Source organism: Eschrichtius robustus, chromosome 8 (assembly GCF_028021215.1).
Source record: "Eschrichtius robustus isolate mEscRob2 chromosome 8, mEscRob2.pri, whole genome shotgun sequence".
In the NCBI taxonomy this organism is placed as follows: domain Eukaryota; kingdom Metazoa; phylum Chordata; class Mammalia; order Artiodactyla; family Eschrichtiidae; genus Eschrichtius; species Eschrichtius robustus.
Window position 1 is genome coordinate 58152564 of NC_090831.1, and position 20139 is coordinate 58172702.

The window sequence follows — 20139 nt, forward strand, 5'->3', positions numbered from 1 at the left end:
TCCACACCAAAATGGAAGCAAAGAAAAATGAAACTTCAATCCAAACCACACTGGTTTATTCATCCAAAGGTACCAAATTGTATTACCATTGAAACATTAAATGGTCTGGTTTTTAGTACTTGGTCCTTTGGGAAAAAATTCTCCCCGACCACATTAAAAGTGGTGCATGTTTGTGTTAGCTGGTAGGAGTGACTTAGAACATGCAAAAAAAGAGTAGGAAAAAAAAAAAGCCTATTCACGTGTCATAAGTTTTTGTGTTAGTATTTGCTTATCATCAGAAGAGATAGGAAAAAATAGGAACAGAAGAAAATAATTTTTAATAAGTGAAGATTTGAAAATATCATCCATAAATATGTACATTTTATTTCATCCCTAATTTCTTTCTTCTTTTCACTAGAGCCAACTGTTTACAAATGCTTCATGTGGAATTTCAGGGGCGTAGCTGAATTCAGTGTTTTTAAGCCTGTCTTCTTTCATCTCCAAATATAAAACAACATCCAAATTTTGCTTTCTCCTCACTGGTATAAGATTACTATATCACATAAGGTAACATGCTACTCTATTAAAAATACCAAATACAGTAAGGTACCTCTTAGATTGGTTTTATAATATGTATTGAACACAATCATAAAATTTATCATTTAAAAATGTCACCTGTAGGTGTGCTTGTGCATAAACTAGTAGCATACCATAGACAGGGTTCATATTTTGAAAATAAATTAGTCACAAAATGGTCAACTCTTTATGAGTTCTTAATGTTAGCATACTGTAAAAGATGTGAATTTGACAAGAGGGACTCAGTGGAAGACCTGCATCTAAAAATTGGCAAAATTGGTGCCAAGGGTTGGAACAAACTTCTCTTTAAACCAAATGCATCGTATGACCTCTGCATAAGTACAATTTAATTTACTAACTTTTCACAGATAAATTAGTCTAGGTAAAGTTTACAAATCTTTTACAATGACTGAAATTTATATTATTTTAGGGAATATGCATAAAATAATTATTGCTGTCTTCTGTTAGTAGGGCAATTACCTCCAACAGATCCTATTTCAGTTGTCAGGACTTTTAAAGTAATTGATTCACTTTGAATCTCCAGGCAAGAGTTTAATATTGTTCTTAGAGAGGTTTTCCAGATATGTATTCTTCAGTACCACAGAGTCAGTAACCTAAATTCTCAAAATAAAGTCATTCACAAAATAAATTCTTTAAACATATGCTGCTGTGCTTCAGATGCTGCACCTCTCAGCAATGGCCTGACTTGAGGTTCAGGTCTGCTACTTGCTGGGTCTGTGATCTTGGGCTTTTATGCATTCCAAGTCTCAGCTGCTTCTTCTGTAAAAATGTGTCCTGTAATCTCTGTTTCATAGGATGGTTGGGTGGAGCTACCAAAATAATATACCTGGAGAGTGCTTTCTTTTTTAAAAGCTATAAATGTTAGTTATTATTTTTATATACTATGATATGAACCAGCATGATTCTTTAATGTGAAATTAAACTGAACATCTTTGAACAACTCAGCAAACAGTGAAGGAGAAGTAGACTACCAAGTTTCCCTGAAGTCTAAATATACAAGAAAAGAATGAGAGTTTCCCTATGAAAATATCCCTTGGGCTGGTTTAGGCTGTTGCAGGGTAATGACTTACATTCAGCTGGGCTGGCACTGCTGGGAGTCCCAGGGTAATGTTGGGCAAAGAGGGAGAGGTATAAAGACTGAGCAGGTTCATGGAATCTTCGTGAATTAGAATGCGTTGCTGTGAAACCATTTTCTGGTTTAAAAAAAAAAAAAAAAAAAAAAGTGAAAGGGGACTCTCAAAATATTACACAATATCACATATTTTACTGTAATGTTCTCATTTCAGAAAACAGATTTTTTATTATCATAATCTGTCAAAACATTTAAGTATTTTAATTAAGAACTTATAAGTATTTTATGACTTCTGTATCCAAAAATGTTATATGTAATAAATTTAAAATTTCTTCATCAGTTGTAACTGTAAAATCTGAAGAAAGAGCTTCTATGTTCATTTGGAAAAAATTCATTTTTAAAATTCTACCTTTATGGAATATAATCAGTGTGTTTGTCATCAATTGGTAAAGTACAACAATTAAATTGAGTAATTCTTATGAGTACAGATTTTTGTATTACTGCGTGATGAATATGTATGTAATGTTGCGATAATCATTATCCTCATATGGATTAAACATCATTTTGCTGATGGGAAAACTCACACAAGAAAATCTTAAATATCACCATACAGGACCTCTATAACAATTAATTATATCTTTTTTAAAATATAAAATTTGTGAAAAGACAACTCTGTATGGTGTTTTATAAATCATACATATTTACTTTAGAAACTAAAGTAAATGTTAAAATGTTGTGTGAGTTCGCTGGGCCACAGCAGTCTTCACTTACACTGAAATACCTTGAAAATTTTGGCATCAGAGTCCTTTTTACAACAAATAACCTTTTTTTTAAATCCAATACTAAGAGTCATGTTTTCGCACATGTGGCCTAATATAGTTGCTTGAATTACATTTTCTGTTTAACTCTTGCTTCCCTCCCAGAACTCTTATACAATAAGAGTTACAAAGGTCTTATTAGACTAAGGAACTCTGGCCTGATATGGTCCCCAAGGGAACAACATCCCTGAAAAAGAATACTCCATGTAACAGTATGACACAGTGACTGCTTTCTTCCCAAACAAAAAGCATATGGGACTCCAATAATAGACCACCTCCAAGAGGGATATTGCACACACGGGCTTTGACTAAAGTAAATATAATAACTTGTCAAGTATGTTTGGGGGAGCGGTAGATTTTCCCCTGGACAAACCTGGGATATCAATTAACTGGGGAAAATATCATGTGCTAATACAATGCAACCTCAGAATGTCACTGAAGAGTGATGCACCACCAAAACACAGGATGTTATTCCAAAACATCACCTCAATCATACGTTTGTTTGGAGATGAGTTGTAGCCTTAACATAATAAGAACAGAAAGCTAAAGGTGGACTTTTCTCATTGCAACTTGGAATTCCAAACCAACTCAGAGTTTGTTTTTTCTCAGAAGAACAAGTCAGATATTTGTACATGGAAAGCAAGAAGTATATTGAAATTTTTAACATTACGTTGAGTTTACATGAAACCCTTCACAAAATTAAAGTTGTCAAAAACCCAGGAAGATTGTTGGAAAAGATTTTATCATCAGAATGTATGAGACTGCCATTTTATTTAAGGAGTATCAACAACAGCTGTATATTTGCTCTAATTTAAAAAGACGAGTTATTTTGCTTATACTGATATATTTTTACCATGATTTTTAAATATAGAATATATACCTGAACAAGAACAAAAAGAACGTATGAGGAAGTAAAAATATTTTAAGTAGCTTATTGGCAGCAAGCAGCCATTTATAATAAAAGGATATTTCATCTGCTTATGTGTATTTATGGAAGAGAAATAAATGTGGAAAAATAATTACTTTAAATCATGTACAATATTCATTCAAGGTTGTATCTGCTTCCCACAGCACGGAGACTTGACAGGCACTGTGGGAATGACACCAAAAGTTACCCCAACCTCACAAAAGAGGTTATCTTTGTTTTCCAGTCAGAACTTGGGCGACATCCTCCTACCTCATCGTAGGAAGCAAACCTATACTAAAGTGAAAAAAAGGTTTCTTCTTAGGTGTAATAATTGCAGTAGCACACTGGCTGCTCACAGGGGCTTTGACAAAAGCGAAGGGACTTGGGAATGTTCTTACTATGGGACTTCAGATCCCTGTAGCTTCATAGCAAAATTGAGTGGTGCCATTTCCTAGGATAGCACCGACCATGTGCCAAGCCCTACGCCAGGGAGTTTTGGGACATTAACCTAATTCCTAGTTCCTAATTCCAGGCACTCTCCAGCAATCTAGTGCTCTTGTTATGGATGAAGGAACTGAGTGATTGCCCTAATTCTGGTTCCCAGTGGGATCAGCAATAAAACTTTTAAACCGATCAAGGCTGGATGATTTGTTGTCAGGTACTGCTGCAGAAGCTACACACCACTCTGCAGCCATTACTGAAGGATAAGGGAACCATAAAAAAGTATGGAGAAGGAGGAAGCTTGAGAGAAAAACAGGAAGCACAATCAGGCCCTGGGGCTTATGGAAAAGAATGAAAGTGTACAACGGGGAGCCAGCTAGCCTGGCGTGAGAAGAAAGCAATAGCCCTGGTGACTATATAGACGTGAGGATCTTCAAGTCATGGAGACAATTCCTGAGGAAGTAAGGAAAGTCCAAAGTCCCCCAAGTTGGGGGGTACAGTTGGTTCTTCCCACAGAGGCTAACTGGTATATATCATATCACGGAACTTCAGAGACTTGGACAAAATTTATTTCCTTCAATTTACAGATAAGGAAACAAGCACAGCATTTACATAAACTTCCAATGGATAAAATCACAAATGACTTAACTGAAATAATGTTTTTCTCAAATTATCTTCTTTAAATATAACTTTCCTCACTTTGACTTCTTTTCTTTTTTTTAAATTTATTTATTTGGTTGCATTGGGTCTTAGTTGTGGCAGGTGGGCTCCTTAGTTGCGGCCCACTGGCTCCTTAGTTGTGGCATGTGAACTCTTACTTGTGGCATGCATGTGGGGTCTAGTTCCTGGACCAGGGATCGAACCCGGGCCCCCTGCATTGGGAGCGCAGAGTCTTAACCACTGCGCCTCTAGGGAAGTCCCCTCAATTTGACTTCTTGATAGAAGCAGGCTATCTGTTCCAGGTTAATGTTTCTTAATAAGAAACCGGAGCTGTATGGTACACTGCTAAAAGGGTGCAGACACACTTGAAAGTCAGATGAACAGATGGTGAGAGGGACCATTTCACTGAGATAGTGAAGGATCCTGACCAGCATTCTTGCAAGGCTGGAAGGTTACCCCACCTTAGTACTGTGGTGAGCTTACAAGTATTTCCAGGCAAGGCCAGGATTTTTCCAGGAAGCAGTTTTGAAACCGATGCAGCCCTTAAATCAGTGCTGTGCTAAGATGCCAATGCTTCATACCTTAGAACATGCAAAAGATGGTTTTAAACTAAAAATTTTTCAGAAGCAGAAATGATTGCTGTAGTCAGATAAAATGGAAATATTAAATGTACAATGGCTATTGCTTAACATTCACAAAACAATTAATTAATTACAATTAAGTTAGATTAATTGGGTGGACGGGGTACAAAGATGCCCTAGGCCATGTAAGTTCACATGCTACTCGGGTGCACAGAAAAGTAGAGAACTAGCTCTGACGACCTGTCATAATTACTATAATTAGAGTATGGTCAAAACACTTCAATGGGCTTCCCTGGTGGCGCAATGGTTGAGAATCTGCCTGCCAATGCAGGGGACACGGGTTCGAGCCCTGGGAAGCCCGGGAAGTGTTCTGGAGCCCGGGTTCGAGTCTGGAAAGATCCCACATGCCTTGGAGCAACTAGGCCCGTGAGCCACAACTACTGAGCCTGCGCGTCTGGAGCCTGTGCTCCGCAACAAGAGAGGCCGCGACAATGAGAGGCCCGCGCACCGCGATGAAGAGTGGCCCCCGCTCGCCGCAACTAGAGAAAGCCCTCGCACAGAAACGAAGACCCAACACAGCCATAAATAAATTAATTAATTAATTAATTAAAAAAAAAAGATAATTATTGTCATTATTACTTATAAAAAAGAAACAAAACACTTCAATGGCACAGAGCAGGTTGTCGATTTTAAACTAGGCTTTGATGGGTAACTAGCATTTCACCAGAAAGAGCATGATGTTGGGAAGAGGGATATGACTGAGCCAGGTGTCGGGGCAGGGGAGGCCTATCCATATTTTAATAATGACCTTCAAATTTTAATTACTTTTCTCACCATCGTGGCAACTGGAACCCTATATTATGGATAATATTTGAAATTCAGGTGAATAAAATACACATAAACTGAAAATTACGTCTCTCAATAGAGCTATTTCTTTAGCCATTGACATCAAGACGACCTTAGTTTCAATCAAAAGATTCAAATTCTCTTACGAAATGGACACTGGCAAAAATGAGAAAAATGGACAATGTTAAATGTCACAGGGATTTCGGAAAGCAAAAACCATCACACATTACTGGTGAGACTGTGGACTGGTGTAGCAATTCTGGCGAATATTTCAGCACTGTACACCATGGCCCAGAGGTTCTCCAGCTGCTCAAGAAATTCTCATTTAGCTATAGAGTGATGAGTGTGGATATACACTAAAGCATTTTTTGGTGGTGGGTGAGAACTGGAGGTCACTGGGGAATCCAACTGGAGAACAGGTAGGTAAAATGCAGGAGTACCTGCCATGGATTATTACAGTGATTAAAAGCAATTAGGCATATGCATCCATTATGATGTGACTAGCTCTAAAAAGAGCTAGTCTTATTTTTATCACATGTTTAGTGATAAAAATAAGAAATGGAATGAGATTGATAACACCATGCCATTTATATCCCCCAAAATTCATGAGCACAAAGCAAAAAATACATGTATGATGTAAGAGCCCATGCAAACAAAAATAGAGGAGAAAATGACTGCATATGGGGCAAGGAAAATGCATGTGGGGATAGGAGATACTGAGGAAGGAAGGAAGGGAGGGGGGAGGGAAGAAGGGAGGGAGGAGAATTCCTTTCTTGCTCTTAAGAAGACAAAGAAGTCAACAGATGACCCTTGACAGAATACTAACTATGTAATCACCCACTTTTTAAGAGGCTCATAGAAAAAGTGAATGTAGAATTTTCAAGTTACTGCATGCTCAAAATTATCTACAATATGCATGAGCATTAGAAACATTAGAAAAAGAATGTAAGTATCTACAAGGTTTTGGTGAGCAGCAGTCTGGATGGTGTAAAGGAGAGTGGTCTAAGCATCTTACACTTGAGCTCTACCACTCACTGGCTTATGACTCTGGGTAGCTGCCTACCTTCCCTGGACATCAGATCCTTCAGCCTGAGACTGGAGCACCTCTGACTAGATCTATCAGGAAATATCTGTTCTATTAGAGCGGCATCTAGGAAGACATGCTTGTAAGCCTCAATCTGTTTTGGCTTTAAAAGGTTCCAAATCCCCAAACCTAGATTATCTAAATAGAAAGAAGAACCACATTAAAAACAAACAAGTAAACAAAGAAATTAAAAAAAATCTCTTAAGCATTTAATGTTTGCCTACAGCTTTCATGGTATTTTTCAGTATAGTAGTTATTTTCCATTCTCCTTTCAGACAGCTGATAGAAAATTAAAATCTCCATGTGATGAATAAATTTTTTTAGGCAGTAAAAATCTCTTAAGTTTTCATTTTTACTGGACACCCAAGAATGTATTACTAAAATGGTTTGGAGGAAAAAAAAATTATCATTTGACAGGGCTTCCTTTGCATTTAAAAGTCACTGATGTTTTGTTAAAGGTCTTGGTTTACATTATTGACTCATGTTATTCCTAGTAAATGATTCTTGTGTCATAGCAACCTCCTTTCCCCTGGGGGGGTGGGGGGAGGAGGGTCTTATTTGCAGCTATCTAAAACCATAGCTCTACACCCACTCAGAAGGGAGCATAACACTTACAGCAAACGTCACAACAACTATTATGAAACAACAGGCAGATGAGTCATGGGAGATTGGGGCAAAACAAGTGACATTTCAGATGATTTTAGAGTACTTAACCTTATTATTAGAATCATTTGTATCTGCTGGAAAAAATTATTTAAAAAATAGCATAGCAGAGCCAGCCACTAATGTTCAACTAGAAATAAACCAGCGGCTTGGCTACCGTTAAAATAGCTATCAAATAAATCTACCAAATCTAAAATAATGGTGTTGATATTCATGGAAACATATTTGAACCCACAGGCCCACAGTATTAACAATAAAGTAACTAGATAGGTAAAGACATCTCTGACTGGAGTTGGAAATAGAAACCCCTGAGGTTTCAGCTCCCCAACCAAGTTTACAAATGAGTAAAGCAAGCAGCTCCAGTGATCCGAGTTCGGGACTGAGCATATGTAAGAAACTGAAGAAATGGAACAGAAGTGGCCAGAGCAGATGGAGGTTCACTCTCACGTGAGATTTGCTGGCTTGATGACAAACATACTAATGAGTTTTCCCTACTAGAAGTCAGTATTGATACCAACAACAAAAAATGAACTTGTTCTGCACTTCACAATTTACCACCTGCCTTCCAAACACTGATTCCCCACCACAAAGCTGCTGGGGTAGTTATTACCACCTCTCACTAGATAAAGAATCTGAGGTTCAGGGCAAGTTCAGCAACTTAACCAATGATGACAAAGTAGTTGGTTTTGCAGCCAGGTTCCTTGGGAGCCTTCTGAATGGAAGACCCCATACATCTGAATGCAATGTGCGGTTTCCTTAGCCTGGACTTACAAGTAAATTCTCCTCTTACTTCTGTCTTAACCTTTATTTAAATTATGCAGAACACATGAATGATGAGAGAGAAAATTTTCTTTTTACCTGAGCCTCAAGATCAGCCTGAAATACAGCCTTACTTTCCTATTTCCTAAGCAGCAAAAAGGGAGTAGAATCCCATTTGTTTACATGGGATCTGAAAGAATTAGGTGACATGCCTTTCTACTTCCAGGTCACAGAACACAGAGTTGATTCAAATGTACACTGTTACACTATTTTACGCAAAGATGGTAGAATAAGTCTATTTTATAAATGGTAAAGTATGCAACTAATTTGATTTTTGAAAGTGTAATGATGTAAATTTTTCATACCCCCAAATATTTCTGTTGCTATGACATCACATGCTATTATTAATCTTAGAAGATGTCTGTAAACATCATACTAAATTCAAAATGATTAATCCAAAATTGGCTGAAAAACATTGTTTTTTCCTCTTTTCTCTAGTTTAGGTGGAAATATTTGGTGTTACAAGATGAGGATATTAATTTGCTGACAGTTTCAGTCTGAATTCTGCTGTCTCCTCACCTCTCCAGTATGAATTATGCTACAGACCTCTGTAAATGCAATGCAGCAGAAAACCACATGTTAGCCATCAGGGTTGAATTTTTTGTTCTGGGCCACGGAGAGGCTACCCATCAGTGCATAAAGGTCTGCCCACCTGGCCTTTTGGATCATAGTTCAGGCACACAATTAATTCATTATGAGGTAAGTCACTGCTTGCTTTTGAACTAGTCTTTCCAGCTTTGGAGGTGAACATCCTGTCACTGACCTGAAGAAATACCTCTACTCTTTCAAACTCCATTCAATCACATTTCCTTCTGGTTTTTTTTTTTTTAAACTGGTGGGGGTGGAAGGAAAGAATATGTCAACAATTAGCTGAAAAGCTGGGGCATGTAAACAGATATTTGTGTTTAGGTATCAGCAAAAGGTTTTAGGAATATAAAACAGATTAAAATAGTAAAAGCAAATTCCTTTAATTTACATCCTCCACTGTATATATTTTGAAATTTAATGATAGGGTCACACAACCTGGGACGCTCAATTTAATTTAACAGGTTTTAAAAAGCTTGAAGTAAAGACAAAATCTCACCTTTTCCCATTTATAACCAGTCTCATGAATATGTATTGCTTGGTTGTTTCTTGATGTTGTACTAAGTGCTATATGCATATGTTTGTATTTATAATGAAGGGTTCTATGTATCTTCATCTTTAGTAACAAACCATGTCCCCCACTGCCTTCCTCCCCCTTGAGAGGTAACCACCATGCTAAATTCTGTGTTCATCGCTCCCTCGCTTTTTTAAAATATACTCTTATTACATACGTTTTTTCCGATCAAAATACCGTACTGCCTGTTTCTGAACTTAACAAAATACTATCAAGCTGTAAGTGGTCTTCCGCACCTTTTCGCACTAACAATGCTTCTAAGAATCATAAATGCTGTTGAATGAATGTGGTTTAGTGTGTTTTCATTTTCCAAGGATACAGAATTCATCCAGAACCTATTTAGAACCCAGACCTTTTAGTGTTTCTGCAATTGAAACGCATTCTTCAAACTGAGAGGAAATGGAAATCTGAAGTTTTTTAGAAATATTTGTGACCAAGTTGTTCTTTTTCTGGAAATTGATTAAAGGGTTGCAGAAAACTGACTGATATTGAGATATAACTGCACTAACAGAAATACAATACCTGTAACCAATAGTCCAAGAATCCCACTTACATCTATGGCCACAAACATATGTGAAATATTTATTCCACCTGGTACCATGTTTTAGAAAGAAAAATGAAGACGAGAAAGGGACAATAGGATGGTAAGAAACAAGAAATAGATGGAGGACAGGAGAAAATGTAGCGGCCTGAATTGTATCCTTCACATAGCTGAAAGATGGTCATAAGCAACAGAGCATCTATCTATTCTGCTCATTTTCCTTGGAAAATTGAGGGAAAATTTTGAAATCTAAAATGAATGTGTATTCCTCTAGAAAGAATTTACTTTTGCTTTTTTCCAGATACCTAGGGAACTAAAAATCTGGGGCACTTTAAATTAAATTAACAGTTTGAGGTTATGAAAATTTGGGCTACAGCTAGCTTCTGGTTACAACTTCTCCAGGAAAGACTCTGCCCCTGCTCTGGTCTACATCAAGACACCTCTGTGGGTGGGGATGAGGGACTCACCAATGTAGCACAGATATGGGTCTTTGGGTCTGAATGGTTTCCTGTTAGATTATTCTCTTTGGTCAGTACTGGGCTTTGCCTTCTCTCTCCCTTCAGAGTTATGTGAGGTTCTGAAAACCAAAACTCAAGACTCAAGTATACAAATGTCCTCAGAGAAGAAGTGACTTCACTGGCTCCAGTCCTTTCCTTGTCAGGGACAACCTTCCCTTATATATTGGTCAGATAATTTATAACTTATAAATAATTTATTATACATGTTATGTGTGAATGTATGAAGTTACAGACACAGATGTTGGCATAATGTACAGAAGACATTTCTATCAGTCAAGCTAACCGTCCAAAATCAACTAGGTTGCCCCAGGAGACAGTGAAGTGAGTTCCCTTTGAATAAAGAGTGCTCTGGTGGCAGTCTGATAATCACATATCAGGAGAGCTACACAGATGGTTCAGGAATCAGAGATTTGATCAGTCCCTTTCAGCCCCAAAGGATCATGACTCTATAAAACACAATGGAAGAAGCATGTCACAGTTTTATATGAGAAGTTACTACACCAGCTTCCCCTGCATAGAGCAGTGCACGGTAAGGAGGCATTATAATGACAGAAAAGAAATATTGAGAATTTCAGTCGATTGATGGTGACTCCAAAACAGCTGATTCCACAGGAGTGGCTGTTGCCTTTGCTTAGCCTACTACAGAAACTACATAGACAAATTCTTGCTGACTCACAAATTTACTTTCCTCTATTGTTGTATCACCGGTTTCAATAAATCATGTGCCAAAAAACAAATGTTACTAAAGTTGACTGCATACAGTCAGAAAAAAAATCATGTGTTATTTCAGACCAGTTTCCTTTAATCTTTCATTTTTCAAGGACAGAGTTCATATATCATTTATCTTTATATCCCCACTGCCAGGCAAAATGACTGGCACACAGTAGGTCCTTAATACACGTTTGCTTAGTGGAGCTCTGTGTTCCTCAACTATGATACTTCAACAGTTTTCTCATTACTCTTCAGGTCAATTGGATAAAACACCTAACTTGTGTTGGGCAACTGTTCTTCTGAGAGGTTTGCATGACGTTGTTTTACTTACTGATGGGTCTACTCCCATCAGGATAACCAAGAACCATGCAGAAGGACTTTTGAGTTGCACAACTGCTGGGAAGTATATACTCAGCATCACTAAGAGTGGTTTCTTTGAGGATTACACCTCAGTGTTTTCAAACCATGACTGTCATCCAAACTTTGTAAATCCGATTGAGTTTACTCAATTCCACACATTATAAACCTATCAGAAAAATAACTAAGAACGGGTGGCTTTAAACTTCAATTCAGAAATATCACTGCGTTTTAGCGGGCTAATCGAGGATTAACTTTTACAAGAACCAAAATAATGAGTCTTACCTCAGCCTGAGGAGTAGGGGGCAAAACCGAAGTCTCATTTTCAGTAACATTACCAGTTGGCCCATTGTTTGGTGAACTGGGGCCAGACCCTGGAGAACTGCTACTGACTGAGGATTCTGAAAAACATTGTCAAGTACGAATACACTCATGAAAAACATACAAAGATGAACTGCAGTTATACTCTAAGTAATATACAGAAGCGAACATTGTTTTTCTTCCCCTACGTGAATGACTAAGTAAAAAGAACTGTGAAAAATTCTGGAACATTTCTGAATTTCCATACCACGTTTCTTGCTTTGTTTTCACCACTAAAAATACAACGTAGTATTCATTAATTTTACAGAAGTAGAGATATCCAGTTAGAGAGGATTGTAGAAGCTTTTGATTAGGGGGGTAAAAAAAAAGAATGTAATCTTCTCTTACTTGCTCTTGTGCTACCGAAAAAATAAAGTAATAGAGACGATGGACTTGCATAATTCATAAAAACATGCCATCAACAAATGAGGCCTGGAGCCATTCCTGTTGTGTGTGGAAAAATTGCTTATATGCTATGTTATAAATGGCTCTTTATTTAATTTACTAAGGCTGTACCTTATTACAGCACATCTTAGTCAAAGTTGTATGAAGAAAATACAATAGAAGATAAAATCTCAATATTGTATTGATGGCCTTGTACAACATTGGCTAACCTTAACTCTACCCAACTTATTTTCCAGAAGTTGAGAAGTTGCCTAAATTTAATATGTTCAATTTTAAACACCAATATAACAAGAAACTCATTTTAGCGAGAGTTGGATAACAACAATATAGATCATCTCTGTCATCTTCAGATATAAAATTCACACACATTTCAAGTTACAAAGGAAGTAATGCACTTACTAAAATATCTAATTAATGAAATAGAAACTTTCAGTTCCTAGAAATATAGCTAAGAGAGGCCATCTTATCAAGCCTTGGCAAATTATCTGTTGAGCTCTAATCAATCCCCTATCACCTTCCATAGTTCATTCATTTGAACATTTTTCTAGGTGCCTCATCCTTATACCTTGTCTACTCAGCTCTGCACAAATGATCTTGGCCTCACACTTCTCAGAGACTGACAACTTCTGACATGATTTCTATCAGTGACTTTTCTTTCTACCTCATGATTTTGTTATCCACACTCTCCTTGCCCGTGTCAAAGTGAAAGCATTTCTCTTCTGCTTTCCGCTCCAATGTGGGCACAATCACCCTCACCCATGACCCAGTCCCCTTAACACTTGCTTTAGAATTCTGCTCCAGCAATTATTTTGAATCTTCAGGTCCTCCTTTTCCACTGGAATTGTCCCTCTAGTCTGAAAGCATGCTAATAACTTGTGAGAAGTAGTGTGCTTGTTCTTCAAGACCCGGCAATCTAGCTTGCTCACTGTGGACTGCGGTCGTTCTCTTGAACACCCCGAAATTTGAAGGCTTTTGACAAAACAGTTCTCATTCTCCTCATCCTTTCTACAAGAAGATTCTCCACTTCCATGTTTGTTTTTCCATCTCTCTGGCTTTTCCTCCTTCGACCAATTCCTAAATGTAGATATTCACCGAAGTTTGTAGCCTTATCCTGTTTCTCTTTCCCTTGTCAAAATCACTCAAAATTATGACATCATACTATCATTTTTAGGCAGAACACTCCCATAAAACTTTTATTTCTTGTCTTTCCTTCTCATAATTTCTAGCCTGAATCCCTTTGGAATACTGGACATTTTTCATCTCTTTTTATATGTGTATCAAACTCAGTGTATTTCAGTATTAAATGTGCTCTGCTTACCTCTGTTTATCACTACCCTTACAGTCATTCTCATTCCCTTCCCTACTCCAAATCTAATCAATTACTAGATTATTTCGTTTTGTTCTTTACATCATTTCTCATCTACTTCTGACTACAATGATTTCAGCTTAATCCCTCAGCCCTCATTATTCTCTCATGGACTATAGCAAAAGTCTCCTGTATTTCTGAGTTGCTACAGCAGTCAGTCTCTCCAAACTTTCCTTAAACTGTTGCCAGATAGATCACAGCAAGACAACTTTCACTACGTTCCTCTGTTCCAAAATGGAGCCTAACATTATTTCCTACTATTGCCCTTTCTGAACTCTGCACTCAGTCAAATTTAAATCGCATACTCTCCGTATGTGCCGCTTTCCCATTTCATGCTCTTTTATCCTCCTTTTCCTCCACCTACTTCATTGAAGGTCCAATCCCACCTCTATCCTCAAAGCCTGGCTCACATACCATCTGTCACCCGTGAATGGACGCTCCCAATTTTCAGGCTATAGTTGCTTGCCCTCCCTTGGAACACCTATTACTTTCAACTTGTTATTATAAATATTTCTCTACTCAGAAGTGCAGTACCAATGGAAAGAATGTGAGACTGGTGACAGAATTCTGACCCTGCCACCTACCGACTGTGGGATTTCCTCAAGTCAATGATATAAAATTCTTAAATACATATTGCTCACTACCTTTCGGTCTATATATCTTGCTTACATTTGATTTGTCTACTTTTATATTTGCCTCTTTCTTGTTTACTTTTCTTTTAACAAAGAAGATGCACATTAAAAAAAATACTTCAAGAGTTTCCTTCCGCTGGACTCCTAACTCTTGTCTTTCCTATATGACTACACACTGACTTCTCATTAAAGTCCCATTTCTGTATCCTGTCTTTAAAAAAACAAAAATAAAAATGAAAACTACTTTTAAACATTCTGTCTTGTCAATTTAAAATTACGTTATTTATATTATTTTATGTGATACTTACACAGAAGTATTTCCTTATGTAGAAATCACTATGATAGGCACTAGAATTCAAGACAACAAATCCTACAACAGGATTCTACAGCATCACGCTGGATAGGGTCTGGGAGGGGAGGTAGCAACTGATTTTCCGGGAACACTGACAAAAATCTCTGAGAAGAAATAATATCACAGCTGGGGCTTGAATAAGAGCAGCTCATGAAACGGGGTCAGTGGAGAAGGGAAGAGTGGAGGAGAAGACGTTGCAGTCACAGGGATATTAGATTTTTAAATTAACATGGCTTTGGGGGTGGGGAGGGGCGGAAAACTCTTGGCTTTGAAAAAGAGGAAGATGATAAGTGGTTCCCATGTCAATTACTGGGAAGAGAGAGGTGGCATGGGTTTGGAAAAAGCAAACACTTGAACCTATGAAACAGGGAAGAGAGAGGTAGAGGTGAAAAAAGAAAAGCAGTGGTAATTTAACTGCTATGATGCTATGGTGGTCTCTGACTCGATAGCAAAAATAATTAGTATTAAGATCCAAACAGAGCTCATCCTAATTACATGAAATCTGGCAAAGAAAGGGGAAGGAGTACAGGTAAAGAAAGCTGTGTGTCCAGTAGTTCAGATCCTCCAAAGACATTTAGAATAACTGCAACATACCAGTTAAAAACAACTACCAAAGCATCCATGAGTCCCAGCTTATTGATCAGCAATGTGTGTCTAATAAATGTACAGGTCTCTTCAAATGCATGTTTTTTTCTTCAGTTGAAAAGGGGAGTTATTACATCACAAAATTAGAAAGAGAAAATTATGACATTTCACAAGTAAAGAAATCTTAGTAGAACTCTAGCAAATCATAACCCTTACAAATGAGAATTAATTGTTACTCAGATAAGCATTGAGCTAAATTCCACTGAAATTTGGTAAGGACGAGCAAGTGACCATGGGAAAAAAGTTATGATCAAGAAAAAGATTAATAGGAAAATAGAAAAGAAATTGGGATTAATAAATATGACCTTAAACAATAAGATTCTAAAAAAAACAAAGAAAGTAATGTATATGTTTTTCTATTTTCAAGTTTTTCTGTTATAAGAGAACCTACTCTCTCCCATTAGAAAAATCACCTATATTTCATTTACATTAGACAATTGATATGTTCATTATTGCTTACATTCATTAAAACAGATTCACTCCCCAACTCCCCAACCCCACCAAGGACCTCTATTATGAAAACTTACTTAAGATTTTTACTCACTAAAATACATATACGTTTCTTGGCAAAAAAAAGTCTATAACTCTAAATTTAGAATTCAATTGGTCAAAATTAGTGATTATATTTGATATTGGAAAATAAACTCTAGTAAAGTAATTGTTTATTTAATATTTCTTATCTCTCAAGAAAAAATTTTCCCACCAATACTTTCCCTCAGATAAACATATTAATCTGTCAGGACTGAATAGAAGACTAAACATTTTTTTGCCCTAGTAGCCTGTCAGAGCACTGTGTCATTAGTATTCTGTACTTTTCCACCTCTGCCTCTACCTCTGCAATCTTCTCCATGCTGTCCCCCTAAACTAGACACTATCATGACCAAAGAAGATATAGAAAATAAATAATTTGTTAAAACTTGTGAAGAATAAGATCTGATCTTGGAGAAATAATACCAACTGACTATATTGGTATAAGCACAATTTTCCTTGGGGATGGAGACAAATGGTTGTAGATTACCATTTCTTTATTGATGGCAACCAAAGGAAATGACCAGATACAATGCATAGCTCTAAGTAGGTACTCGATAAACAGTAGTCAGTATTGGCTAGCCTTTTTGGTTCTGGTATCCCTATGTCTTCTCCAATTTCAGACCAGGTACAAATGGGACTAGAGGGCTTTGTAAGACATCAGGTTGAATTTCCTAACCCGTTCACCCCACTACTAACCAGGCAGCTAAAAAAATAAGAACTCTTCCATTTGAGACTAGTGAAAATGACAGTTTCTTTCCCTTCATAAAAGGCAATATATCCCCCTCCTGCCAGAAGTCCCAGTTCACTAGTAAACACATAAAGTCATTTATGAGTTCTGTAAATTTGTTGAAAAGTCAAGGTTTTGCTGTTCCACGTAGTTTAATTTTCCCAGGTGTATTTTGTACATTCATGTCTGAGTATGGGGGAAGTGTTCTTCTTGGACCTCCCTCTGCGCATTTCTGATCAAATTTCATTAAAAGTTATATTCTCCTGGTTGGCATTCCCAAAATGGACTGCTTGTTTCTGAAAAGATTAAGGTGAGCTTTGGCATTCCCTAGTTATGCCTATTGACACACAGTTCTGTTTTTCATTCATTTCCTGTTTAACACAGTTGGTGAATGCATGGCAAGGTTTACTGAACTACTTGTGAGTTTTCAATATAATTTCCTTTCGAGAAATGTTTCTCCTCAAAATAACTTTTAATATACAACAGGTATATTTTTCTAAACTTTTTTTTTTTCATTCCTACTAGCAGCATGTTTTAGTGTATATCTGCCCAGTCCTCAATTACCTGTCACCTCAAACATTCGCTTCTTGAATGAAGTGACAACATTTCCATCCTTCCGCCTGAGTAAGGGGCTGCTTCTCCTCTCTGCCACTTTCTGTTTTAACCTGGACCGCACCTTCAAGTTGGGCTCAGAGGCTGGGGATTGAGACAAAGAAAATAGATAAAAATTAAAAAATGGAGAGCCAATCGCTCCTGTGTATAAAAAACGGCTCACCCGTTTCATAGTCCCTTCTCATCTCAAAGTAAAACCCCACGCATGTAAATAAGGCATTGACTGTAAATTAAACAGACAAATGTCATAATTATTTTTATGAAATATGTGAAATGTTCTTCTACTTCTCTAAATGTAAAGTGAAAAAGGAGAAAAAATATGTTTTGACTTATTTTAGGTAGCAGAATTGGGATTGTTAATGGGAAGTTAAATGACTGAGTATGTCTGGGTCAGAGTAAGATTTATTACACTTCATTGTCAGTCCTTTCAATTCTCTCAAGGGTGAAACTCAATAACCACAAAAACAGTACCTTAATGTGATTTTAGAGACTCTAGGCTGACTTCTGGTAATAAGAAGACACCTCTGCAGCATATAATTTATGTCTGATTCTGACTCCTGAAATATTTCATTGTCAGTAGTTTTGAACCTGAAATCCTGGGAAAATATACTCGGTATAACGACACAAAACCAAGTAGAATCACTATGAATAAACCTTTGTATACAGTGAGTACACAATCAATTAGAAAGGAAGGGTGGCCAAGTCTTATTACTAAAGTTCTGAGTTAGGTTATATGTTGCAAAATATGAATGCACATTATTCATACATACGTTACTATTTCTTTGGTTGAACTATCCTAAATAGCGATGCTCTATAATCAGTCATTATTTATTAGGTTTTTAAGTGATTATACTTTAGAAGAATGGAAACACTGGATTGACTCTGTAGTAGAAATTGGTGATTATGATGGTGCTGGTGGAGATGATAATGATGATGATGATGATGATTAGGGAAACAATGTTTCTGATGACAACTAACGTTCACATAGTGATTATTATGTTCCACTACTGTCCTAAAAGCTTTGTCAATATTAACTTCTTCAACCATAAAAATCCATATGGGATAGATTCTATTTACACCTTGAATATATCAATGAAGAAACCAAAACCCAGACAGGGAAAGTAACTTGCCAAGGTCACAAAAGTAAAAAGGGATGAAGCCAGGATCTGTACCCAGGTAACCTAGCTCAACTCTATTCTAAATACTGAAAATACTGCTCTTCCACCTTTCTTTATGTATGAACAGTATAACAATTATACAACTGCTTTTCCAAAGCATTACTAATCATCTACATCAGATACAATGTTATAATGTAGCTATAATTCTGGATCAGATAAAGTGATTTCTTTGAAGGAATTTTATAATTCTGCCAAACTACAGAGAGTATCAAACGTAGAACATACAATCTTTTATTACTCATTTATTTATTTTTTGTTTTTGACTTCAAAATCCTATACTTTACTTTCTTCTTTGTTCTTCTCTTTTCCCCTTTTCTTTAGCTCTACCTTGGACTGAGAATCTTAGATTTTCTTGGAACTGGATAGGTAAAATAAAAAAGTTAATTTTTTTGTGTTTTACACCTGATTTTATGCCTGAAAATACTGGAAAAGTAAAAATAAAGAGGCGGTGCTGAAAATATTGTAAAAGTAGAAAATGGGCAGGAGAGGTGGGCAGAGATCAGGACTGAGTACAAGAAGCTCAGTGACTAGAGACCCGAAATGTCTTACTTCCTGGGCCTCCCACCTTAAGGCAAAGAAGGGAAACAGTCTGGGGGAAGGATTAAGGTTCTTGCCAGACCTTCCAGGAGTCCAGAGCTTCCTTCAACTCACTTTATCTTAGTAGAGAAGGCTGAGTCTGAATTACTAGCATCCAACTTACGCATGAATAAGGGGAAAAAATGGAACTGTATTAATTTACTTAGATTCCACCCCACCCCCGCCCCCTGGTATATATTTATTTTTAAATGCCTTTAAAATACCAATTTTGTCTCTGAAAAGCTGTAGGTTAATAAATATATTCCATCTAAAACCCAGAAAGGAAAAAATGAGGAATCCCTATGTGCTAACCAGATTGGTATCTGCTGCCACCTTGCTTATAACCCTAGGACAAAAATCACAGAGTCTCAGACTTTAATCTAGACATGACTTTATGATGAAGCCTAACAGATTCAACACTACGGACTGGCTCTCCAGGGGAAGTGCACTGACTGATTCATCATTTCAAAGACGGGGGAGAAAAGGCACCGTGTTTTCAGCGGGAATATGTGGAGTTGGGACCACACTTCCCAGCTACGCGATTTTCAGCGAGACTTTAGTACTATCTGAGCCTGCCTCCTCGTTTGTGAAACATGAAACTCTGACACCTTCCTTACTTCACAGAACTGTGGCCGCTGGATTAGATACCTGAGAATAACTGCGGAGATCTGGGTGAACGCAAAACGGAAGAAAAGGTTTACGGAATTTTTATTCTTGCTGCTACTGCTGGTGGCGGGGGTGTTACACTAGGGATGACAGAGCCAGGGCTGGGCCCCGGAGCCCCTGATTCCCAGTCTAGTCCTCCTGCTCCTAACACATTGCACCAGCTGGGCCCGAGTTTCTGCAATCAAGATGAAAACGCGCCAACAGCTTGGAAAATCAGCATATGCCACTTAAACATTCTACATGAAACCTAGAATTCCATAAGCTTTTACAGGTGGGCAGATAGCTTTTGTTCCTACATGTCTATGAGAATGGGCTGGATATACAGCTCTTAAATAT

At 37.3% G+C, this 20139-nt stretch overlaps 1 protein-coding gene across 20 annotated transcripts in view; it reads right to left on the minus strand.

Moving 5' to 3' along the window:
- The window catches only part of HDAC9 (histone deacetylase 9), a 1001951-nt gene that overhangs the window by 402031 nt on the left and 579781 nt on the right, over positions 1–20139 (minus strand). For 14 of the 20 annotated variants that reach the window (XM_068550536.1, XM_068550537.1, XM_068550539.1 and 11 more), the window contains 3 exons: positions 17336–17467; positions 12039–12154; positions 1647–1769 (listed from right to left, as the gene is read on the minus strand). In XM_068550536.1, coding sequence (XP_068406637.1) covers positions 1647–1769; positions 12039–12154; positions 17336–17467 — 371 coding nt within the window. The remainder of the gene's footprint in view (positions 1–1646; positions 1770–12038; positions 12155–17335; positions 17468–20139) is intronic. The other 6 variants (XM_068550546.1, XM_068550545.1, XM_068550555.1 and 3 more) reach the window with 1 other exon arrangement.